This window comes from Nelumbo lutea, chromosome 1 (assembly GCF_056320005.1).
Source record: "Nelumbo lutea isolate HS-2025 chromosome 1, American lotus-T2T, whole genome shotgun sequence".
Lineage (NCBI taxonomy): Eukaryota > Viridiplantae > Streptophyta > Magnoliopsida > Proteales > Nelumbonaceae > Nelumbo > Nelumbo lutea.
In genome coordinates, this window is record NC_142684.1 from 153,320,056 (window position 1) to 153,339,629 (window position 19,574).

General features: G+C 40.7%; 1 protein-coding gene across 1 annotated transcript; it reads right to left on the reverse strand.

Annotated features, from left to right (window-relative positions):
• Nucleotides 1–11,782: 11,782 nt before the first annotated feature.
• On the reverse strand, nt 11,783–12,712 carry LOC148878476 (uncharacterized). Its single transcript, XM_088972621.1, has one exon. The coding sequence runs from the start codon at nt 12,710–12,712 to the stop codon at nt 11,783–11,785; it is 930 nt and encodes a 309-aa protein (XP_088828747.1).
• Between the last annotated feature and the right edge of the window lie 6,862 nt (nt 12,713–19,574).

Here is a 19,574-nt window from a genome sequence, read left to right on the forward strand (position 1 = left end):
CCAGGCTCGGTTCTAAAATTTGGGTTTAAGGCCCGAGCACAAGGTCAAGTTCAATTTTTTCAATCCAAGTCCAACCCGCCCTATAATTTGATATACCTAGGTTAGGTTTGGGCTTGGGCCAGGTTCGGATTGATCAATAAATCTACTCTAAAATTATATATATATATATATAAATGTATTTATGCAAATATATATGTATGTAAACGTGTACGTAAAATATCCATACAAATGTTATATGTACAAATATGTATATTATATATATATATATATATATATATATATATATATATATATATATATGCAACATTTACATATATACACATATACGTATAAATGTATATAATTGGGCTGGGCTCAAGCCAGGTTCAAGCTACCTAAGGGCTAGGCCCGAGCTCGGTCTGAAAAAAAAAATTTGACTTCTTGGGCCCAAGCCTAGCTCGAGGACCAAAAATCCAAGCCCAACCCGTGCAAAATTCCGGGTTGGGCTTGTTCGGGCTCGGGTTGGGCCTTCCCAAGTTGCACCCCTATACTTAGGTCCCCAAATTTTAAAATGTGACAATTCAGTACCCGAACTTTCAAAACGTGATAATCCAATATCTGTCGTTAACTAGCTGTTAATTAGACGTTAAGTGACATTTTAAAAAGACACAAATGCCTTTGAGTGTCATCTAATTTTCTTTATCAACTATCCAAACATTGACAAAAAAAAAGTGACATTTTAATAGTCTCAAATCCTTGCCACTTCTATTCAAGAAAGTTGGGGTCATCTGAATGCCCACTCAAACTTAACCCCAACTTTCTTGAATGGAAGAAGCAATTATTGGGAATTGTTAAGTTTTTGCCAACGTTTAGATGGTTGATAAAGAAAAATAAATGACACTCGAAAGGCATTTGTGTCATTTTCAAATGTCACTTAATAATAGGTTAACTTTTGATTAATGATAGGTACTGGATTGTCATGTTTTGAAAGTCATGTATTGAATTGTCGCATTTTAAAGTTTGGGAACCAAAGTGGCACTAGGCACAAAGTACAGGGTACTAATCTGGAATTTTCCCTAAATAAAAGGTTGGTGACTCCAATCTAATTAGGGGTGAATAATAAAAACCAAAAAACTAAACTCGACGAATGAGACTAAATCGAAAATTTTGAGTGGCTACGAGTCGAGTTCTTTACGAGCTATTCAAGCTCAGCTTGGTTTCAATCAAGCTTTGAGTCGAGTTCGAGCCCAACTTACAAGCTTGTTTATTAATCGAGCCGAGCTCAAATAGCTACATATAATAATAATAATAATAATAATAATAATAATAATAATAATAATAATAATAATAATAATAATAATAATAATAATATTATTATTATTATTATTATTATTATTATTATTATAGAAAATAATATATATAATAAAAATTTTTATATAATTTTAATTTTTATAAAAAAAAAAATTCTCAAGTCGAGTTTGAGCTTTTGACTCGAGCTAAGCTCGAACCAAGCTTGAATAGCTAGTTATTTGGTTCGGCTCGGCTTGAATCCACCCCTAATTTTGATTAATTGAATTAGTCGATTCAGTTTAGGTTTATTATTTTTAAAAAATCAAAAATAGCATTTTAGTTTCAATTAATCAATATAGAAAACCAGAGGTTAATTGAATTAGTCGAATTGATTGGTGTATATACATATATATATATAATATTATTTATTATTTAGAATGTAATATTATATATATATTTCCAATTTTTTATTATATATTTATTTATGATATATACTATAAATATAAAAAACAGAAAAAACGACAAACCAAAGCGATGATTAACGAATCAATTTTGGTTTTATTTCAGTTTTCTAGAAACTAATAGTACCGATTCAATTTAAAAAATAAGCCATTCAGTTAAGTGTACCGTGAACACTCCTGGATCTAACATTTAAGCCGCCTCCCCCGTCTCTGACCAATAAACCTCCATCTCTGCACTCGATTTGTATAAATTTATCATACATCCCCGATCTCTAGATTCTTTACAGATGAGTTTACTTTAAGCATCCGAATCCTCAACAGTATTTTTTGAAAAATATATTTATTTAAAACAAAAAATGTTAAAATATAGCTAATCGGGGTCAGGGCTTCACAAAGTCAAGAAATGCAAGTGGTAAACCGAAGACTAGCTACAGGTACAGCAGTATGTGACTATATGGGATCCAAGATTATTAAAAAGTCGTCGAATTGTCAATGATATTTTAATTTCAAGTCTTTCAACGCTGTAACTTGGTCTTGCCTCTAATAAAACCGCCTTTTATCATGGTTTCATTTTGGAATTTGGACTAAATCATACCATATCCATTTTAACTCTTAATTTCTTCTTGCGTATGCTAACCCAACAAGATTCAGCTCCTCACAAATCATAATCCAATTCCAGCCATTTGTGTTGGTATCTCCTTTTTTAATTTTCTTTGAGAGAGATCTATTTTAGCGTGGAAATTCTCATAGTGGTGGGACTCCGCATGGAGAGCGATCCTTGTTTGTATTATGCTGCATTATTAGTATTATATGCATTTGGACATAGTAGTCCAGTTACAAGAAACCCCAAACTTGTCCAATATCTTATTGTACTACTCTTTTTCTATATTTTATTCTTATTTGGTACTGTAACCTTGGAATCAAGATAAAGAAGAGAACAGTCGTAGATTTCCCACAACCTTAAAACTCTTGATTAAAAAGTATATATAGTAGGTGTTTGGCATTGATGTTATTGCTTTAGAGATATGTTTTTGAGAAATAGTGTTGTATGTACAAGGTCTCTTGTATCATTTTTTCAGAAAGGTTGTTTTTTAGAAAAAAAATAGCATTGATTTTATTTGGTATAAGTGATGTATTTATAACTGTTTTCAGCATTTGTCTGTTTATCTAACATCGCTTAAATGATATCACATTGATGCCATGTTATTGCATCGCTGGCTGTAACAGGCTGTTTTTTATAAAAACATTGAATTTAACATTTCTTCATACCACACTTTCTTAATTTTCAAGATATACTTTTATATAGTCTAAAACAACATTAAAAACAAAAAAAAAAAGCCATGCCAAATAAAATACCACTTTCTAAAGCACTATTTTCTCAACGGCATCGATGCAGTAAACACCGCCATGGTCAATAGACTCTTCCTCTTTTTTTTTTAATGGTCAAGTCATAGTTAAGAGTTGGTCATACGGTACATATATGCTTCTTTCTTAATTGTTGGGGTGTGCTTAATTTATTTCATTTTCAGGATAATTTTTTTCAACCTTCAAGGCTTCATCAGCATGATACAATATTAATGTAAGCAAATTTAAAATGTTCAACTGCTCAAGTAGTCTAAGCGGGCTGATGATTGATTACGCTGGTTTTTGACGTGAGGCTGGGTCAAGAATGAACCGTTCAAGGATGATCTTGACCCGCCGAATGTGAAACCGGAAGCAATCGATGCGAGCTCTAACACTGTAAACTCAGATTCATTGTTCTGATGTTTTCGTTTTCTAAGTAAAAATGTTGGAGGTATCAAAATATTCCACAGGATTTATACGTATGTGCTTTTTTTTTTTTATTTCTTTTTGAGAAACTACCTATGTGCTTGTTAAACAATTTGATTGGAATTCGCTTTAATGTGATAATCCCACATTCCCACTTTGCTTTGAAATTGCTTTAAGTGTCGTTTGATAATTTTGAATCGGGCTCTGAAATATGAAAAATCTGCTTTTTACGCCACCTTAAAAGTTAAAATCAGATCTGAATAAACAAATTCTTTCATCTGAAATCATTTTCAGAGTCAAAAGACGGCTCCTATTTCCAGAGGTCAAGGGAGCAACTGACGTGTTTTTAACTGATAAATTGTGGAATTTTGCATATCTTAGATCCTTATCTATTTTGCAATTTGTGCTGATTCCATTTGATGCGATGCCAATCCAATGGTAAAGTGTTTGCTTCTTCTGTTTTTTCACTTGACATGGACGTGATCTGGAATCTTATTCTTCTTTATTACCAGCATTGCTTTTTCTTGAAAAAATGGTTTCTTGTAAGTTGTAACTAATTAATTATACTTCTTTTATCTGGATCTCATGTTTCTACTGTATTCCTTTCTTTTTTGACAAGCAAACCAAGGGAGAAGGGCAAGTGCTAATTAAGCACAGACATCATCAACCTGTTAGCAGCCTAGCTTATGTCAAGTTTTCTTCTTCAATGGTAAAATGATAATAATAATCTGGACCATAACTCTGTAAACAGGAGGATCCATCCATGGTTTCCTTAATAACGTTTCTTCACCATTTAAATATTTCACAATTTTCCTTCCCCTATGTAGAACAATATTATTATTATATATTAATGAGTGTTTTCAATTGGGCAAAGTTTTTCCAGTTTGAATAAGTTGCATCAGCTATTATATATATATATATATATATACAAATACAAATAGCTCTTCCATTAAGCTATGGGGTAAGACTAAAGAGAGCCATGGGACACCCAACAAAAGCTATTCGTACACGCACATTCATTATAACGTCAGTATCACCATTATGGATGTTTATATTCGTGGTTGTGAGAAGTTGAAAATATTGTGGAGCAAAAATGTTGCATCTTTCACTTAGGGATGGCAATTTTTCCCATCCCAATGGGACTCAAATTCCTCGATTTGATGGGTCAGGGATGGAGATTGTTTTGGCGGGATGGAGATGGAGATTGAGGTCCCCGACCCCGATTAGGTATATATATTATATTATTTATATTTATATATATTAAATATATATTATTATATTATATTATATATATCAAAACATATTTAAAAATTATTTATAATTTAAAATTTTTATTTGTTTTTAAGTAAATTTATTTTTCAAATAAATACTTCTATCTAAAATAATTGGGTATTTGGGTCCCCATTGGGGATCGAGGATGGAGGACAAATTTTATCCCTAGTGGGGATCGAGGACGGGGATGGGGGTTAATTTTATAATCGGGGACGGGGATGGGGAATATGATCCCCGCCCCATTTCCATTCCTACCTTCACCTGCTGCTGCCCCTATGGATGGTTCTATATATTGAAAGATAATTCTTGGAAGGGTGCATGTCAACTCTAGTGGTTGAATACCTCGGATCGCATCTCCATGTCAGCACCACGGTCGTGACCGTATGACATACCAAGGAAGAAGAGTTTCACAAGGATAAAGAAATGAATTCCATCAAGGAAAGGGAAACTCCCCTAAGACCTCGACAGGAAATCTCATCTCAATAACCTTGAAAAGCTTAATCTGACTACGACACAGATGTCTAGCTATAAATAGGCACCTCCCACTCGAGGTAAAGGACTTTTGGCTCTCAAGTCACCTCAACGCACATTGCATTCACCTCAACGCACATTGTAAATGTAGTATCCAATAATTATGGGAATTATTTAAATTTTTTAATTATTAATTTGAATAATTTGAAGTTTTATAATTTAACTTTCATTAAGTTATATTTCCAAAATCACTAATTATTGCTCAAAATTTATAGTAAATATCAAAATTACTAAAAATGTAAAAAAAAAACTTTATTTATTGAAAGTAATTTTCCACTAAAGAATTACTAAAAGATTTTAATTATTATTGAAAATATCAATAACTAATTATTGCTAAAAAATATTGATAATATCAAAATTACTAAAAATGTAAAAGAAAAAAAATTAGGGTTCGTTTGGTTTCCAGGAATAGGTGCCTAGAATCGGAATCAAAATGGCCCATTTCGATTCCTACTGTTTGTTTGGTAGGAATGAGATTCCAATTCCCATTATAATTATATATATTATGTTTTATAATATATATAGTCGGGACAGGGTCGGGGCAGGGTGGACAAATACTGCCCCTAACCCTAGAGTTTTGGGTGGAGCCCCACAGGGATGGGTGAAATTGCCATCTCTATAGAGAATGGGATTCTCATTCTAGAGTATGTCAATAAGTTTTGGAGGAATTTTAGGTGGGAGGGATAGTTTAGGAGAAATTTTAGGAGGGGTTGGTTAAGTATATGTTTGGCATCAATGCTGCAGATAGAGTAGAAAATGGTGTTGTTGATGTGTGGGTTGGAAGAATTGTTTTCTAAGAAAACGGTGTCTTTTTTTTTTGTGTTTGGAAATGTTGTTGCCACTTTCTGTTTGATACCAGTGCTCCATATTTGTTTTCAGCACTAGTACCCATTATAGGAAGTTCATGTCACTACCACATCATGTCCTTGTTGACAGCAACAAGCTGCAATATGAGAAAACGTCAAATTAGCCATTACTCCAAACCACGCCTTCTCAATTTCCAAGGTGTCGCTTGGAGCACAATTTTTTATGCGAAAACAATTCCAAACAAATAGACGTTTCTTGGAGCATCATTTTTTTTCTGACGTGACACTAATGTGTCACCGTTTTATGGAGCAACGACATTGATGCCAAATAGACGCTAAGTGATTAGGAACATCAAGAGAGAGAGAGAGAGAGAGAGAGAGAGAGAGAGAGAGAGTTGGAGTGAGACTCAAGTGATGAAGAGGAGAGAGCTGCCATATGGCTACATGAAAGGGCTGGGAAGGGAGAATGGAGGGAAGAGAAAAAGAAAGAGAAGGAATTAAGAAGAAAACAGAAAAATGGATTTGAAGAAAAGAGAGGTTGCTGACATGGCTTATATATGGCTATATAATATAGTATAGATAAGAATTCACATCAGTGCCCCATAGCCCATCCCAGTTGTGTATTAGGAACATATCCTTGTACGAGAAGTGTTCCCAATGCATGCTAAGATGCGCATGTGGGGCGCCTATGGGGTGCCAATCTGATGTTTATAGATAAGTGCTTATTTCCTGAAAAAACACTTATTCAGGCTTATTTCTCAAATATTGGTGTGGCGGGCTTTTCCCAGTAAGTATTTTAAAGTAAACACTCGAAAGCAGGAGCTAGCCTAGTTCACAAGTTAATTTTATTTCTGGGCAAATGTTGTGTATGTAAAAGAAGTTTTTTAATATGATATGGAAATAATTATGAACCACGCACCTATCCCATGAATTTGCATGCTTCTCATTTTACGACCGCAGCTCTGATGAAGTGAGGAAGCTGAGGTTTTAACTTACCATTATATTTTTAACTTATTTCTGAAAAAAAAAAAAAAGAAATAACTACAATGAGTAGTTGATTTTTTTTGTGTCAAAGAGGGTTTTCTTTTGTTTTTTTATATATGAAAGAGAGAGAATTCACAGCCAAATAGGACAACCATGCTGCAGCATTTCCCTCTCTATGTGCATGTGTACAGAGGAACTTTGATGACAATCCACGAGCTAGACGTTTGTAATATCAAACTCTAGGGCCTAGAGATTGGCATCTCCGAGGAACCTTTATCCTGTGTTTGAAGAATTTTGATGACTAGAGCCAGTCTCTTTCGGTAATAATGGAAGGGCACTGAATCCAAGTTTGTGGGCCTCTGGGGCGGCCCACATTTCAACAACTGAGATGGAGGAGCAACCAATTCTGCCCCACTTAGCTTTCAAAATTTCTCCATAGTGGTTTTTCATTAGTCATCATGCACCCAAACACACACTTCCCATGATCTTGCTTTACCCAAGTATCAAAGTTTATTTTTATAGACTTTTGGCCTTGGGGGAGGGTGGTTCCATTTTATCCAGTTTAAACTCTTGTACCCTCTTAATTTTGTTTTTCATTCATCTAAGTTTGCCTCATGAAAATCATTTCCCTATTCTTTTGCTCTACTTATGATTTCCCATGGTATTGAGGGCCTTGTTTTTTTTTTTTTTTTTTTGTTTGTTTCGCAAGAACCAGTAAATTGCTATCAGTTCCTCGCAGTATTCCTGGTTATTATCCTTCACACCATAGTTTTCAAAATCAGACTGGATGGCCAGACCAGAAAAACAGGGAATTGATCAGGTGATCAATTCTGTTTTACCCTAGAATTATTATTTCGTCAAAAACCGTTGATTTGTTAGTAAATCATTGATTCAGACGGTCAAATCATTTGAACCGTTCAATAGTTTTGACAATTTTTTATTTTTTTAATTTTTTTTGTCAGAATGGATCGTCCATTTAATTCGAACAATTAGACCATTCGACCTGAAAACCGAACCCCTAACCGATTCATTGTCCAATTCTATTTTAAAAACCTTGCTTCACACCTTATCCCCAACCAGAGCTCTCCACCAGCTTACCAGGCTCGCTTAGCTATTTTGTAAGGATAAGCCGGGCCCGTGTTCAGGCCCGCTTACGTTTAATACCTCTGTTGGTAGTTTGCTTTTAAAAAGGAGCCACAGTAACACCTTTAATTTTTCAGGGCACCTAATTTTGAGTTCACATCTCCGCCCCACAACGTCGCACAGCACATCCTCGTCGTGTATTGGGAATATCTCCTGGTGAGATGTGCTGTGGGACGTTGTGGGGCGGCATGAACTCCCTAATTTTCCTTCACCATTTAATTAGGCTGTGAGTATTTGGATCCAAGCTTTGCTCATTTCGAAGAAAATCATAAGCTCTTTATTTACAGAAAGATCTCGAGAAGGAGATTGAACCCCAATTTTGCTCATTCTCTTTATCATGTAAGGGAATATGAATAGCTTTGATTCTTTCTATGAGGACGGGGACCCCTTATAACTTGTTTTGGGTCCATAAACTCGGCCACCTTGGCTTCTAAATCAACTTGATTCCAGCCTCTATCATTTAGCAACTGATACGTCTCCGTATCAGTTTTGCACAACTTCGAGCGCGTGCGGACTCCGGGAGAAGAAGAATAGAAGGGAAGGGACGAACAACGGATGAAAGAGGGAAGGAGATTATTATTATTATGCTGGCTTGATCTTCCAATACAATCATAGCTATTTAAATACTTCCACAAAGAATCCTTCCTTAATTAACTCACTGGTAATAAAAGTAAATCTCTCCTAAAATGTCTCTAATGGCTCTATGATTGACAAGGGAATCTTCATTGCTCCTGATTATTAGCTAACCATCCATGCACAGTCCATTCAGTCATAAATATAATTTCCATCCATCCATTTCACTGGTTTCCTTATGCGGCCTGAGCGTCTGACTTGGAGATCTTCTTGTTGATTGAGTTCCTGAATGATTGGCGTATCATTCTCCTCCTCTAGTGAAGCCACCTTGTCCTCAAGGTGGAGGGTCAGATAGAATCGCTTGAGTGACTCAAGAGGTTCCCAGGTAGCGTCATCCGGCGAGGCGTTACTCCATTGCACTAGTGCTTGGTCTTCGGTACGGTTGCCCTTCAGGATCTGTCTTCTGGCGCAAATAGCAACCGGAATCGCAACCGGTTTACTGTCGTGGGCTTCTGGTGGAAGCGACTGCGGGGCCTCTGTGCGGTCACCCCGGAACGGTTTTAACGGCGAAACGTGGAAGACAGGATGGATTTTGGAGCCTTCCGGTAATTCCAATCGATAAGCTACTCTACCAATTCGCTCAAGCACCTTGAAGGGACCATAATACTTTTTCGCAAGTTTATGTGAGGAACGTTGCGCTACCGAAGTCTGTCGGTAGGGTTGGAGCTTAACCAAAACTTGGGTGTCGGGTTCAAGAGTAATTCACGTCGTTTCCGATTGGCTTTTTGCTCCATGCGGTGTTGTGCCTCACGAAGGTTGGCTTTCAAGGTTCTAAGTAACTGATCACGTTCTTCCAAAAGCTCGTCTAAGGCATGAACTGTTGTCGAGTGCTTTACGTACCGAGGAATGACCGGTGGTAGACGACCGTACAAGGCTTGGTATGGTATCATCTTGATGCCGCTGTGATAGCCGGTGTTATAGCTAAATTCCGCCCACCCCAAGAACTCATACCATGTCTTTCGCCGGTCTTGGGCAAACGCCCTTAAGTACTGTTCCAGCCCCCTATTCACGACTTCGGACTGGACGTCGATTTGCGGGTGGTAGGTAGTTCTGTGGTGTAACGTTGTCCCACTTAACTCAGAAAGCTTGCCCCAGAATTTGCTCATGAAGATGGAGTCGCGGTCCGAGACAATAGAGCTGGGAAAACCATGTAACTTGACCACCATGGTAGAGAATAATTCGGTTGCCTTTGCTGCCGTTACATTCTTCGGAAGAGCTCCGAAGTGGGCATACTTCGTTAAACGGTCCACCACGACCATAATGACCGTGCAACCATGTGACAAGGGTAGGGCAACCACAAAATCCATTGTTAAGTCATCCCAAACTTGTGCCGGAATTGGAAGGGATTGGAGTAACCCGGCCGGCGCTTGCGTGGAGGTCTTGATTTGCTGACACACAAGGCACTCCGCAACGAAGGACTCGACATCGCGCCGCATTCTGGGCCAGTAAAAATTGGCCGACAACCTAACCAAGGTCCGTTTCACACCGGGGTGCCCGGCATCGGCGTTGCATGGAATTCGTGTAATAAACCAAACTTGAGAGATGATGAGGGACTAATGTAGAACCTATCTTTGTAGAAAAGAAGCCCATCTTTAACGGTAAAACTGGGAGGTAGTGAACCAGCCGCCATTTGTTGGTGTAGGTGTACCATATCCGGCAGTGTATGGCTTTCACATCGCAATGTGTTGAGGAACTCCGGGATGGGGCTGCTTGCGATCATCATCAGCGTGGATGATCCATCGGTTGAGGGCTCGTCTTCGTGCACCCTTGATAGTGCATCGGCAACCTTATTGGCACAACCCGGTTTGTATTCAATTTGGAAGTGGAAACCGAGTAGCTTACGGACATAATCCTGTTGGTCCGGCGCTTGAACCACCTGTTGCAGCAGTTCTTTAAGGCTCCGGTGGTCTGTTCTGATAATAAAAAAACGGCCCAACAAGTATTGTCTCCATTTTTGCACGGCTTCAACGATCGCATGCAATTCCTTGTGGTACGTTGATGCCGCTCGCATTCTGAATCCCAGCTTCTTACTAAAGAAAGCGATCGGACGGTTTTCCTACATTAATGTAGTGCCCACACCGACGTTTGAGGCATCCGTTTCAATGACGAACGGTAGTTCAAAATTTGGGAGTCTTAGAACGGGTGCACTGGACAGAGCATTCTTCAGTGCGATGAATGCTTCCTCGGCTGACTCAGTCGAACAGAACGCGTCCTTCTTAAGCAACTCTGTTAACGGTGCCGCAATGCTTGCATAGCCCTGGATAAACCGACGATAATAACCGGTAAGTCCCAAAAATCCATGGAGTTGTTTTAATGTAGTGATAGCCGGCCATTGGAGCATGGCTTCCACCTTCTTGGGATCGGCATGGACACCCCAACTGTCGACAACGTGGCCTAAATAGTCAATTGACTCCCGGCAAAAGTGACACTTAGATAGCTTGATGTAGAACTGTTGAGAGGCTAAACAGTCCAAAACTTGTTGGAGATGGAAGACATGAGACTCCTCATCAATGCTATAAATTAGGATGTCATCGAAGAACACCACGACGAACTTTCACAAGAAAGGGGCTAGTGTCCGGTTCATGGCGGCTTGAAACGTTGAAGGAGCGTTACATAGTCCAAATGGCATCACCAAGAATTCGTAATGACCCTCATGAGTCCGGAAAGCCGTTTTGAAAATGTCTTTGTCGTGAATCCGGATTTGGTGATAGCCGGCTCGCAAGTCCAATTTAGTAAACACATTGCGCCTCCAAACTCATCAAATAGCTCATCGATGGTGGGAATAGGGAATTTGTCTTTGATGGTTGCGGCGTTTAAAGCGCGATAATCCACGCAAAATCTGTATGTACCATCTTTCTTCTTGACCAAGAGGACTGGCGATGAAAAAGGGCTCTGGCTTGGGCGTATAATCCCCTAGTCTAACATCTCGTGCACGACCTTCTCCATCTCTGTTTTCTGGAATTGCGGGTATCGATAAGAGCGGACGTTCACTGGGCATGAGCCCGACAAGAGATGGATGCGGTGAACTTGAAAACGATGAGGGGGTAGGCCGGTGGGTGGTCTGAAAACGTCTTCATAATGCTGCAAAACCTGGAGGACGGTCTTCGGCAATCCTTCTGGGAAGGATATATCTGATGCCGCCTTCTCCTGTGTACTGTCCTGTTGCAACTGGTACAGTTCATACGCAGCGACGATCCCGTCGTGGGACACCAAAGCTTGTAAATGGTTGAAAGAAAGTCGTTTCGGAGCTAGCGTGGCATCTCCTTGTAAGACCACCGTTTGACCCTGCCATTGAAATTCCATGGAAAGGGCTGCGAAGTCCCGAGCAACAATCCCTAACCCTTGCAACCATTGTATACCCAAGACAATGTCCGGCCCATGGATCGGTAAAACGAACAGGACTACCGGAAAAGAAAAGCCTTGCATGTGAAGTGGAACCTCTGGGCATTGGCGATCACAAACCAAAAAGTCCCCATTGCCAATATAAACCTTAAATGAGGAAATGGGGGTAGTGTACAACTGAAGTTTCTCTGCCAATCGGGGTTGAATGAGATTGTGCGTGCCGCCGCTGTCGATGAGGACATGAACTCGATGACTATTAATGTCGCCCCATATCCGCAACGAACGAGGGCTGCCTGGGCCGGCCATGGAGTTGAGGCTCGAGATGTCACCGGTTATGACGGGGTCGTCTTCCCTCGTACTACCGTTGTCATCTTGAGCAGTTGGCTCAACCTCCTCGTCTTCGGAGATTAGAAGCATAAAGGATTTGCCGTGACATTTATGATTAGCGGACCACTTTTGATCACAATTAAAGCACAAGCCCCGTTGATGCCGTTCTTGCATCTCACTGGGGGTTAACCTTCAAATGGGTATATTCGGGGTATTGGGTGGTGCTGGACGGTTGGTGTTTTGCCTCGGCGGAGGTAGCGCTGGTAAGGCGGGAGGTGGTGGAGTTGGTAGTAACGCCGGCTTTTGGCTCGTGGATGAATCCGTGATAATCGGAGTGGATGTCGTTGTATATTGTATCGGTTGAGTACCGTTGCTGCCAGCGTGGGCCTGAAGGGTAGGGCATCTGTGAACCTTCATATTTATCTTCAAATAAGCGGGCTAAAGAAAAAGCCTCGTTCAAGGATTTTGGTCGGGCGATCAACAATTCCCGCTGCAGCAATGGTTTTAGTCCGGATATAAAAAACGAGATTAACAAAGACTCCGAGATACCCACGACATGGTTCATAAGTCTCTCGAATTCTGCCTGGTATGCACTCACCGATCCACGTTGAATGAATTTTGAAAGTGCCCCCTGATAATCCTCAAACTGAGACGGGCCGAACCGCAACTTGACTTGGTGAAGAAAATCGGTCCAATCACGGAGGAGGTTATTATTGGTCATCCATTGGAACCACTCCGAGGCCATTCCTTCAAGATGAAACGCCACAATCTGAATCCGTTGATCTTCTGTGGTACCGACAAAGTCAAAATATTGTTGAATACGGAAAATCCATGTGAAGGGATCGGTGCCATCGAAACGAGGAACGTCGAGTCGCAACGATCTGTTGGTGTCGTGAGCATTGGTTGAGAGCGGTCGGGATGGATGGTGTGTTCACAGAGGCTTGGGCAACCTGCTGGACGAACCGCCGCCGGTGGTTTCTGGTTCCTTACCACGGACTTGAGATTGTAGTTGGTCGATCTGCTGTTGCATGGCATCGATCGACACTTTCCGAGATGCGTATTGGTCCTGCATGGACTGTATCTGCACATTGAGCGAATCAAATTGCTGTTTCATAGCAGCCATAAAATTTTCTTGCATGGTTTGAAGGATTTCGGCTTGATCAGACATGGTTTCGGATGCTCAGGTTCACGCCATCTCAATGAAAGCACCAGTTTGATACGTCTCCGTATCAGTTTTGCACAACTTCGAGCGCGTGCGGACTCCGGAAGAAGAAGAATAGAAGGGAAGGGACGAACAACGGATGAAAGAGGGAAGGAGATTATTATTATTATGCTGGCTTGATCTTCCAATACAATCATAGCTATTTAAATACTTCCACAAAGCATCGTTCCTTAATTAACTCACTGGTAATAAAAGTAAATCTCTCCTAAAATGTCTCTAACGGCTCTATGATTGACAAGGGAATCTTTATTGCTCCTGATTATTAGCTAGCCATCCATGCATAGTCCATTCAGTCATAAATATAATTTCCATCCATCCATTTCGCTGGTTTCCTTATGCGGCCTGAGCGTCTGACTTGGGGATCTTCTTGTTGATTGAGTTCCTGTATGATTGGCGTATCAGCAACTCAGTTAGGGGGCCTCTATCATTTAGCAATTCAGTTAGGGGGATCTGATCGAGCCAATTGTCAGTCCAAAATTTATAGTGAGTTCCATTTCCAACTTCAAATGTTCTCTTTTTGTTGAATATTTTTCCTCGAGGCCCAAGAACACGATTTTGAGGGGTGAAATGATTTAAAAAATTTTCATGTTTTAAATATTTGGCTTTTATTACTCGGACCCAAAGGTTCTCATGATTTTTAATAAATTTCCAACCAAGTTTCGTGAGGTTGGTTTGATTTAGTTAGGTCATCATTCTGATACCTAACCTAGCCCTCTGTTCCTTTTGCTTGTACAAATTGAGTCCCAGTTGGTGAGAGCAAAAATTCAATTATTCTGTTTTGAGCCCCAGAGGAGTTTCTTCTGTTCTTTATCAATTTCCTGTGTTGTTTCCTTACTATATGTTTGATTTGACGGAAAATGCAGGGAAAGGAAGAAAAAGATAGAGAAACCTTTACAAACATTGTAGAGGTTTTCTTGTCTTTCCCTTCCTTTTCCTACCTTTTCCTTCAAACCAAACATAGCCTTAGGGATTCCAAACATCATTTGGTATTGAGCCATGTTACCTATTAGTGCTTTTACGAGAACTAGTTTCCTCCCATAGAGAGTTTTACTCTTCCATCCATCTATTTTATTTTTTACTAGTTTTAGAACTTCCTCCAAGGTGTTTTTTTGTAATTTTTTGATTGATTATTGGAGCCCAAGATATTTTCCTTCAGTGTATGTTCTTGATTCCTACTATTATTGCAATTAGTATTTAAAATTTGGAGCATAGTTTTTTAAACCGAACTGGTCAAGGCACCATTTTCTGGTTCGGCGGTTCAATCGTCTAAGTCGAGTGGTTTGACCCGTGATATCATAAATAAATAAAAATAAAAAATACTTATATATAATAAAAAATACCATAGAAATATACAGAAAAATATAGGAAAAAGAACAACATATGAAAAAAATAAAAATATCTAAATATAAAAATAATAAAATACAGAAAAAAGTATATCTTCAGGGATTTTCCGCTGGTGGTCTCGGGCAGTCCACTGCTGCAAGTTGCTCACCGTCCGCCATTGCAAGTCGCCACTGCTACAAGTTGCTTGCCATCCGCCACTACAAGCCGCCGCTGCTACAAGTTGCTTGCCATCTTCCACTACAAGTCGCCGCTGCTGCAAGTTGCTCGCTGTCTGTCACTGCAAGTCGCCACTGCTGCAAGTCGCTTGCCATTTGCCACTACAAGCCGCCGTTGCTGCAAGTCGCTTGCCATCCACCACTACAAGTCTCTTGTTGTCCGTCGCTTCAAGTCACTCGCCATCCATCGCTGCAAGTCGCTCGTCGTCCGCCGCTGCTGCAAGTCGCCACTACAAGTGCTTGGGTGATTCTTTTTGCCGCTGCAAGTTCGTTGGTCGCCATCGGTGTATGTCTTCATCGGATGCCAGAGTTGATGGCCGCCGCAGGTGGTAGGGTGTGAGGGTTAAGACTTGAGAGTTGAGAGGACTAAGGAGTGACTGAGTGAGGAGGGAACTTGGGAATCCTAAAGGCTAAACCAAATAAAGGACTAGGATTGGGATTCGAAAGTCGTGGGATATACTTGGCATTTTATTTTTTGTTTTTTATTTAAAATATTAAAAATAAAAATATTAACCCACAAACCGCTACTCGGGCTGAACAGTTTAGCAGTCCAATCGCCCGAGTCAGCAGTTTTTTTTTAACTTTTCAACGTTTTTCTCAATTTTCCGGTTTCTATTAAAATCGGACTTGAATGGCTGACCAGTTTTGAAAACCATGATTTGGAGAGCACATTTTTTGAGAAGAACATGGCCAATTTTTGAAAGTTTGGGTTTTGGAAAGAAGCTATTGTAAAGTTATTTAAAATAACTTTTATGATGTAGGAAGCTTCTAATTTTGCTTTGGTAAAAATTAAACAATCGCCGGCAAATTGGAGAATTGATACCATTGGACCACTTCTTGAAGTTCTAAAACCTACATTTGCTTTGTTTTCCACTATCTATCTATGAATATGTCTAGATAGAACTTCATTGCATAGGACAAATAAGAGCTTCATTGCATAACAAACAGATAAGAGGATAGAGGGTCATTTTGAAAATCAGAAACATTTGAGAAGGCTGGACTTTGGACTGCTATTTGGTATGTCACTCATACATTGAAATTTCCTATATATTCTTACTAGTGTTGCTTCAAATCTCCTAACGCCAACCTACATTTAAACAGGCTTGGCTCAAATTGTAAATAAAGACAAAATAACAATAAGAAAGGTGAAGGTAGTATCCATGTAATCAGAATCTCTATTCAAATACTATATATTTTATGAAACATGAGATCAAATTATCAAAGAAAAGCATATTTTTGGAATCAAAAGTTCAAGAAGATGTTTCTGATTTTATTTTTTAAAAGTAGAAAAGTCGTACAGGACTAAGAAAATGTTTCTTTTTTTTTATTTTGAGAATAATATTTTCAAACTAATTGCATGCCCCAGTTTTCTTAAAATCAGAATAAAGAAAAATAGCTTTTTTTTTCAAATAAATCTTAACCATTAAAATTTTTATAAGAGATGGTCATATTGGGAACATCCTATAACAACATAATATTTATATTTGCTTATAAAACACAATTATTTTAATCATGTTAATACAGTCAAAACACTGTGCGGATAGCATTCTTGTGAATAAATGGGTCCCTGATGCGTCCACCAAAAACAAAAAATGGGTCGCTCATGATGTTGAATTGTTGACACTCCCCAAGAATTTCTACGCGCGTTATTGTTTGGTTTTTGATCTGGCGTAATCCGGCTGCTCCTTGTTGGAGACGATTTGACTGCCAGCAATGACGAGAACTGAAGTAACTTGCAAGAGAGGAGTCAAAGATCCCGGAGTGGCTTACTTGGCAGGGATACTCCGATGGTTAAGTTAGCATACAATAGTAGTAGTAGTAGAGAGCTTGAAGATGATAATAGTGAGTTAGAGAGCTAGAGAGCAAAGATTGTGCATAAAAACATACCTTCGCCCCTGAGGGGTGAAGTCTTTATATACTGGAGTCCCCGTGGGTAGGTGGAGTGGTTCCTGGATCCTCACTGTGATGGGATCCGCTTACGTGTTAGGTGGGTAAAATGCCACCAACCGGTAAGGTTGCCCGTTCCCGTCTGAATCGGGGAGTGGATGAGCTAATATAGCCGTTACAAGGTACGGTCCTGTAAGACGCGGAACACAGTGGTGAGATCCTTGGGGTTGCCATGCGATGGTCGATCTAAATGGAAGGCGAGCTGCCTATAAGGTATCAGATTGCCTAGTGGCGAGCTGACTAGTGGTAAGCTGCCTGAGCTCGTGCTCTTCAGGTCTGCCCTGATATGAATGCCGAAGTGCCTTTGGACCGAGGTGATCATAGTGTGACCTTGCGTTGAGGCATACTTATTCTGAGGTAGTCTTGACCGAGGTGGTCATTCTGTCCGGGTTCGACCTGTAGCGGACTTGATATCATTATCCTGGTCGCGATCTGATACCGGGGTGACTTCAGTTTGGGGTATCGGGGTGTCCGAGGTTGCTTTGTAGTGAACTGATCTGCCACTTGTGTCGAGTCACGTCAACATGCCGATCTGGTCATGTTGAGTTGTCGCTTATGCCGAGTCACGCCCACGTGTCTCCTTGTTATGAGGTCGGGCCAAATTCCTCTTCATCAATTGCTCCCCACTCCTCAAGCTAGGGGCCTTGACCTAGTTCGGGGAGTTCACGATGTGACAAGTGGATTTGGCTCGAAGTCCAGACTGCTCTGTCAGATAGGTCACGTGCGGATGTCATGCGATCTATTAACTCCGCAGATGCCAAAAAATGTGCTAAACTGTTTTCGACCTCGAGGGTTATACAACCGGTTTTCTTAGGAGCCGTTAGATTGCTTCAATCTCGACCATTACTTCTCTGGTACAGTGGCTATAAATAGGGGGTCCTGAGACTCACTTTTCTCGCCATAAATTCATGAGTCTGTTCTGAGGTCGCGTCGAGATCCTCCAACTCGCTTTTCTCTTTGTTTTCCGAGGTCAGCCTTCTTTTCGGTGAGTCTGTGCTTCCCTGTTCTTCCTTTTCAAACATGTCCAGTTCTAGTATAGACAGACTCTTAGGTAGTTCTAGCGAGGCTGAGGGTGTCGTGGGGCAATCCGCGCCCCCTACTAGGGAGGTCAGCTCGCCACAAGGTGATTTCCCTCTTCAGCTTTTAGGGGAAGCTTCTGCTCCCGAAGTTGAGCCATCTCAGCTCGAAGAGACCGAGGTTCAGGAAGAGGGCCCATCTTCTTCCCGGACCCGAGATCTAGATAACTGCGGTCCTTCCACCCTGACTTCCGATAGGTTGATGTACCTTGTAGCTCGCTATCGTCTTCCCAATAGCTTGGTTTTCAGCCTTCCCCTAGGTCGATACCCTTGGGCTCATGATCACCATGAGCTCACAGTCTTTGAGGAGCAGCTCGCTGCCAGGCTGCGCTTCCCTCTCCACCCCTTTATTGTAGAAGTAATCAAGTTTTTCAACATCACTATCAACCAACTTCATCCGAACTTGATTCAGAACATAGGTGGTACGATCTCACTTTTCCACAAGTACAGCCATCCCCTGTCCTTAGACATTTTTAGCTCGATCTATGCCATTAAGAGGAACTCGGCCTGTCTGTGTGGGGATGCCAGACAGAGCTATTACATTTCTCCTTGGCCCAGGTTCAAGATCCAGTTCGGCTATCCGAACAAGATTCCCTCCTAGAAAAGGAGGTATTTCATTGTTCGTAACTCTGAAGGGTGGTCTTTTCCAACCCACTGGAGGGTAGGTATCAAGGATCCCGGGGTGAGCTTGGATGCGACAACTAGGGCAGTCATCAACTCGTGGTGGGACCTCGGCTTCGAGATGAAGGATTTCTTGGTCGAGAAGAATCTTGCACGAGCTGGTCTGAGCCCTCCTGGTAGGTTTTCTCCTTAGTTCTTTTATTTTAGAGTGCTCTTTAAGTTTTTGACTAACTATCCCATTTTTGTAGTTACAATGCCAGAGGTCAACGTGGAGAGCCTCCTGAGAAGTTCCCAGAGGGGGAAGAAACGGAAGGCCGCAAAGAGACTTCACTGGGAAGTCGAGCCTTCAACCTCTGGAGCAACCGAGGTATTGGCCGTGGAGGCGATCTCCACTGAGCCCCCCAGGGAGGAGGCCCGACCAACGGGCCCCGAGGTGGTTGTGGATGATGGCCGCGAGGAGGAAGCTTGTCCTCAGGAACCAGAGGACTTATCTGCTTCAGAGGGGCCAGCCGCCGAGCCAAAGAGCACCCCCGCGAGCAAGAAGGAGAGCATTATGGATCACATGATCGCGGTGCGTAAGAGCAAGGATGCCATCTTTTCGGGAGAGGTCG